General features: G+C 58.2%; 1 protein-coding gene across 1 annotated transcript; it reads right to left on the bottom strand.

Moving 5' to 3' along the window:
• On the bottom strand, positions 1-2,613 carry Fam110d (family with sequence similarity 110, member D; the record flags this gene model as incomplete). Its single annotated transcript, XM_013519663.1, is given in 2 exon segments — positions 1-782; positions 2,520-2,613. A coding segment is annotated over 1 exon segment (691 nt), but the record flags the coding sequence as incomplete, so codon positions are not given.
• Between the last annotated feature and the right edge of the window lie 2,867 nt (positions 2,614-5,480).

Raw genomic sequence — 5,480 nt, 5'->3', positions numbered from 1 at the left:
AGCCGCCGCCGCCGCCGGCCGCACAGTCCCGGCTGCCTGCGCCCTCCTCGCTGGAGGTCCAGTCGCTAGTGTCCCCGGAGCCGGGCGGCGGCGAAGTTCCGGCCTTGGGGCTGGCGTCTGCGCCCCAGCTCTGCGGGGAGAAGCGCTCGGCGCCCAGCACCTCCACCAGCGCGCGCTCCAGGCCGCAGTAGTTGAAGAAGCGCTCCTTCTCCGACAGAGGCAGCGAACACGTGGGGCACAGCGGCCGTTTGCCTGCAGTCTCGGGGACATCTTGGGGCGCTGCCCAAGCCCCAGGAGCTGCAGGTCGCTCTGTCGGGCCGGGGCTGCTCGGGGCAGCGTCCCGGGAGGCGCCCGGGAAGAGGCGGCGCACCAGCCCCTGGCCCTTGGCGTTCTCTTTGTTCACCGAAGCCTTGCAGTCCCGCTTCTGGCGGTAGAAGATGAGGGAGTCTGGCCTCGGTTGCCGCCTGCCGCTGCCACGGCGGGCGGGTCCGGGCGTCCTGGGCGATGCGGGGGTTCCCAGCTCATTGCACACGTGCGGGGTGAGCGGCCCCGGGGTCCCCCGCAGAGCTGGCTCCTGGCGCCGCGCTATCACCTGGTGCGTCTTGACGTACTTGGCTTTGTCGGCCTCCAGCCTCTCCACTGCGCTGGGGGTCCGTCCCCTGGATGGGGTGGAGGGAGAGGCCATAAGCATCTTAGCAGAGCTGGGCAGGACCGTGCCCCATAAACCGCTGGAGGCGCAGTTGGGGAGAAGCCGAGAGCAGTTGGCTGGGATTCCCTGAGACCTGCAGAGAGAGAGGCACGGTTGGGAGGTGTCCCTGCCCCTCTCAGGCATTCCTCCACATTGTTATCAGTCAACCACCCAGCCCCATCCCTGTCGGCCAGGTCCGTGTCCGAGGAGGAGAGGTTCAGGCCATGCCTTCCCCTGTCCTTGAGAGGCTTTGGGTGAGGACTGTCTGGCTCCTGAGAAACACGTAGCCCTTCGTAGGTCCCCCCGGTCCAGCCGCAGGGCCGTGCAAGGAGGTGTTCAGGAGCAGGACACTCGGAAAAGGAAGTGGGGCTGGTCCCAGCCCAATTCCCAAAAGTAGCTTTAACCGGAAAAAATACCTCTTCCCAACCCAGCAGCTTTAAGCCCAAGACTGCGAGTCTCCCCAGCCACAGGCTGGTCCCGCAGGCCCACCCTTCCTGCCCCAAGGAGGAGGTCAGGGCTATAACCACAGGGTAAGCCTCCCGTAATTGCAGCCAACTGTCCCGCCCAGGTCTAGCCGGGCCATCCAGGAAGGAGCTGGAGGTGGTCCCCAGGTCACGGCTGCCCGTTCCTGACAGCTACTCTGTGCCCTAGCCAAGGGGATTCCAGAAAACCAAGCTGTAAACATCAGTTTGTCCAGCCCCTGCATTTCCATGTCATAGACCAGAAGCTGGCCTCCAGAGAAGGGGGCTTGCTGGAGTCCTTCTGAGAATTCGGGATCTGGACTGGAACCGGATCTCTTGCCTTACAGTCCAGAACTAGCTCAGGATGGACCCCCTCACTCTCCTATCAGGACTTCCCTCTGGTATTTTGCTTCTGTTCCTGCTACTGTAAAACCAAGTAATTACTCTTAGTGAGAAGAGCCTCGAAGTTCTTTCCCAATAAACTGCACGCCCAGAGATCTGCCCTCAGGCTCCCTGCTCCCTTCTCATCCTGAGACCTCTGACCCTGCTCCCAGTCTTCCACCTCCCTGGTGCTGGGGAAAGGGGCAAGGAGGGGCTGTAAATCAAGAGCTGACAGCTTCCTTGGCAGTTAAAAGAATGGGCCACCCAGCAGGCTCAACACATCCCACCCCACCCCACCCCTGTCCCCCTATTCCCCCCATCGCCCAGCAGCTGAGAGAGTCACCTTAGGGCTAGGGACTGAGGGAAAATTGGATCTGGAGGCAACAAAGGAGTAGATTAGCCAGAGATGTGGGGGAGATGTGTTAGGTGTGTCCCCCTCCCAGGACTTGGGGCAGACACCCTGCCAACCCCACCCCCAGGCCCGACCTGTTCAGATTTTCTCAACTGCCCCTATCTAATTCACAGTGAGTCTGCTCAGAGACCTTTGGTGACTGGAGCGCAGACAGCAGGGACTGCCTGGCCATGTCCCCCTTCTTCTCCAAGGGACCTTACGAAGCAGTGTGTTGTATTCCAAGGTCCCAGGAGGGAACTGTGCTTGTCTGACCTCATGGGTCCTCTACCCACCCCCTTCTCCCCAGCCCTGAGTAGGGAGGCTATAAAAAGTCCCTAAACACAAGGACCAAAATAATCTGCTGTCTCCTGCCTCTTCTCTGCCTCTGGGCAGACTTTAATGTGAGGCCACAGACAGGCCCACCCTAGAAGCCTGGTGGCACTCTCTCCCCTTTGTCCCTTTGCCTGTCCGCTCCCAGTCCTGGTCCCAACCCTGCGGAGGCTTAGGCTTGGGACATGGGCTGGCTTCTAGGTCAGTGGCTTGGGGCTAGTAGGCCCCTGGTGCCCCCCACCCAGCACTGGGCTCAGGATGCACTCACCTCTGGGTGGCGAGGCTGAACTGCAGGGGTCCCTGGGCAGGTCCAGACTGAGGGCAGAAGGGACAGCAGGGACCAGAAGTAACTTCGGTGGCAGCCAAACCTCACTCTCCACAGGAAAAGCTGAGCGGGCCTCCACCCCCACCTCCCCAGATTAACCCTTCTGGTCCCGGAGCCAACCTCAGTTAACTCCTCCTGGATCGCAGCTCAGGGGGAGGGCCTGGAGCTGGGTCCAGCTCCTTCAGGTTACAGATGCTCTCAGGCCCTGCCAGGTTAAATGGTTTGCTGTGGAGGCACCATGAATTTGGGGGCAGAGCTAGGGCTCCAAGCAGGATCTCGGGTCCCTAGGCTTCCTCCAGAGGCCCGGGGGTGGGGGTGGGGGTGGCAGATGCTCTGACTGAGCTGGAAGGCAGAGGACGGAGCAGGGCTCTAGCCCATTGCTTTTTTCCCCTCTGTGGAAGGCTTGTGCCTGGCCTGGCCTGGCTGTTCGGTGGTAGCAAGGCTGCTCGCCCTAGGGGTGAGTCCAGGCATCTGCAGCCCCAGGATGGGGCCCTGGTGCTGCAGACAGGAGGGTGAGTCTGCTGGAACAAAACCGAGCCTCTGTGTAAGGTCCCCTGATGGGAGTGGGACAGCCCACTGGGAAGAGGATGATAAGGGAGGTTTCTGGGCCCAAACCTCTAACCTTCAGCCTCCTTCCTTCTTTTATCACACACAGGGACTCCTAGACCTGGGACAGTCTCTTCTGGGAGGACTTTTATCTCAACGAGAAGTCTTACCCCAAGGAGAGCTCCCCCACCTCCCTGCAGTTAAATGGCTTCACCCACTCAGGATTCAAACCCAGGGCTCCTCCAAAGTCGTCCCTGCCCTCTAGCTGGTCACTTAGCTCAAGTTCTCTCCCCACTTCTGGCACTTTTTAATGTTTGCACAGCAGGTTCACGTCTGCGCTTTCAGACTTCCTTTGGCCTCCTGTGTGGACTCTAGACCTGGGTGCAGCTGGGATAACAGCTCTACTTTTTTTTTTTTTTTTTTTTTTTTTTTGAGACAGGGTTTTACTGTGCAGTTCAGGCTGGCTTTGAGCTCACTTTGTAACCCAGGCTGGTCTCAAACTTGCAACAATCCTCCTGCCTCATCCTCCCCAGTGCTGGGATTACAGGTGTGTGCCACCACACCCGGCTAACAGCTCTACTTAATGGGTAAGGAAATGGACAGAGAGGGGAGAGCCCAGGGCCCACTTCCACATCTACTCTCTCTGCCTGTCAGCAAGGTAATGAGTGTGACAACCCAAAGGCCATCTGGGAGGAGATTGTTACTGTACCTAGTTAAAGGGAGAGTTTTTGTTTGTTTTTTGGAGACAAAGTCTCACTATATAGTTCAGGCTGGCTTTGAACTCACTATGTAGCCCATGTTGGCCCCAAACTCAGAGCAATCCTACTGCTTCAGCCTCCCAAGTGCTGGAATTATAGGCATGCGCCACCAGCTGTTTTTTTGGTGTTTTTGTCCAGGAAGGTTCTACATTGTATTGTTCCGAATGTTTTCAGGAACACTGTCAACATTAATCCTGAGGACAATCTTGGAGGAGGAGATTTTATTATATTTCCCATTTGAAGCCGAAAAGACTGAGGCTTGGGCTTATCCAAGCTTACACAGTGAAGAATAATAGCTAACTTTTATTGAGAGGTTAATGTATCCTGGGGGCTGTTCCAAGGACTCTGCACAGTGATTAGTGTATTTTGTTCCTCAGAACGATCCAGTGAAATGGTTCTTTCAGTCTCCTAGTTTCACAGGCATAGGTGGGGTTGCCGGCCAGCAGTCTGAGGTCTGGGCCTGAAGGGGTTAAGCTAGGGAGGCTGGGCCGGCCCAGCTGGGATGCTGTCAATGGCAGGAAACCTGGCCAGGCCCGAGGAGGATGGGGCTGTGGTGTCTGCCTGAGCAACCCCCATCCCCTTTGGTCTTAAAGGGTCGTCCGGGCTGGGTGGAAGGAGGGGCTTCACAGCTCCGTGCTGGGCTCAAGGATATACTAGACCTCAAACAAAGGGCGTCCAGAGGGCAATACAGGTGCTGCCCAGAGGGGTGACTCACCTCAACTTGTCAGAGGTGACCCTGGCTTCCCTCACAGTGCTCGCTGGCTACTCTGGGAGTCAGCGTGGCCCTCAGGGGTCTCCCTGGGGGTAAGGGAAGGGCTCGAGAGCTTTGGTCCCAGCAGTCCTGCCTGAGGGGTCACACCTGTCCCAGGACGTGATGGGCAGAGTCCCAGGACACAGACACAGACGCTAGACCACACATGCAGAGCCGGGCCTGGGGAGAGAGGCGAAGAGGAGTGGCTTTCTGGGTGAGGGGCACTGGGAGAGTCGGAGGGGCTGAGCGCGAGGGGTGAGGGCTGCTGTCTGCCTGGCCTGCCGCATCTCCCATCCACGCTCGCCCTGAACCGGATCATCGCTTTCTGGTCATGGGTCCCCAGGGAGATTCTTAAAGTGACTCCTTCCTGCCCTAGAGCCAGGACCTTGGGCAGCGGGGAGGCCAAGTCTGAGGGATGTTTCCTGCTTGTTTCCGACCTCATTCCCGGCACCTTGCTCAGCTGGGAACTGGCCTGAGTCAGAACCGGCTCCTTTCAAGAGAAAGTGATGGGAGGATGGAGCCGGGGCAGCTCTGGTCACGATGCCAACAATGAACCCGGCAGGCAGGGAGGCTCTTCAAATCTGGCAAAGACCCCCACATCCACAGTCACAGAGGCAACGTGTCCCCAACCCCACGCCACAGCCATCCACCCCTCAGTCCTGCCTTTGATTTTTTTTTTTTTTTTTTGGCTTTTTGAGACAGGGTCTCTCTTTGCAGTTCAAACTGCCCTTGAGCTCACTTTGTAGCCCAGGCTGGTCTCGAACTCGCAGTGATCCTCCTGCCTCAGCCTCCTGAGTGCTGGGTTTAAATTTTTATTTTTCTCCGGTACCGGGAACCGAACTCACGACC

This window comes from Chinchilla lanigera, unplaced genomic scaffold (genome assembly GCF_000276665.1).
Source record: "Chinchilla lanigera isolate Chin_1 unplaced genomic scaffold, ChiLan1.0 scaffold00051, whole genome shotgun sequence".
In the NCBI taxonomy this organism is placed as follows: domain Eukaryota; kingdom Metazoa; phylum Chordata; class Mammalia; order Rodentia; family Chinchillidae; genus Chinchilla; species Chinchilla lanigera.
Note: the sequence above shows the minus strand (reverse complement) of the source record. Positions and strands in the feature narration are given on the sequence as shown.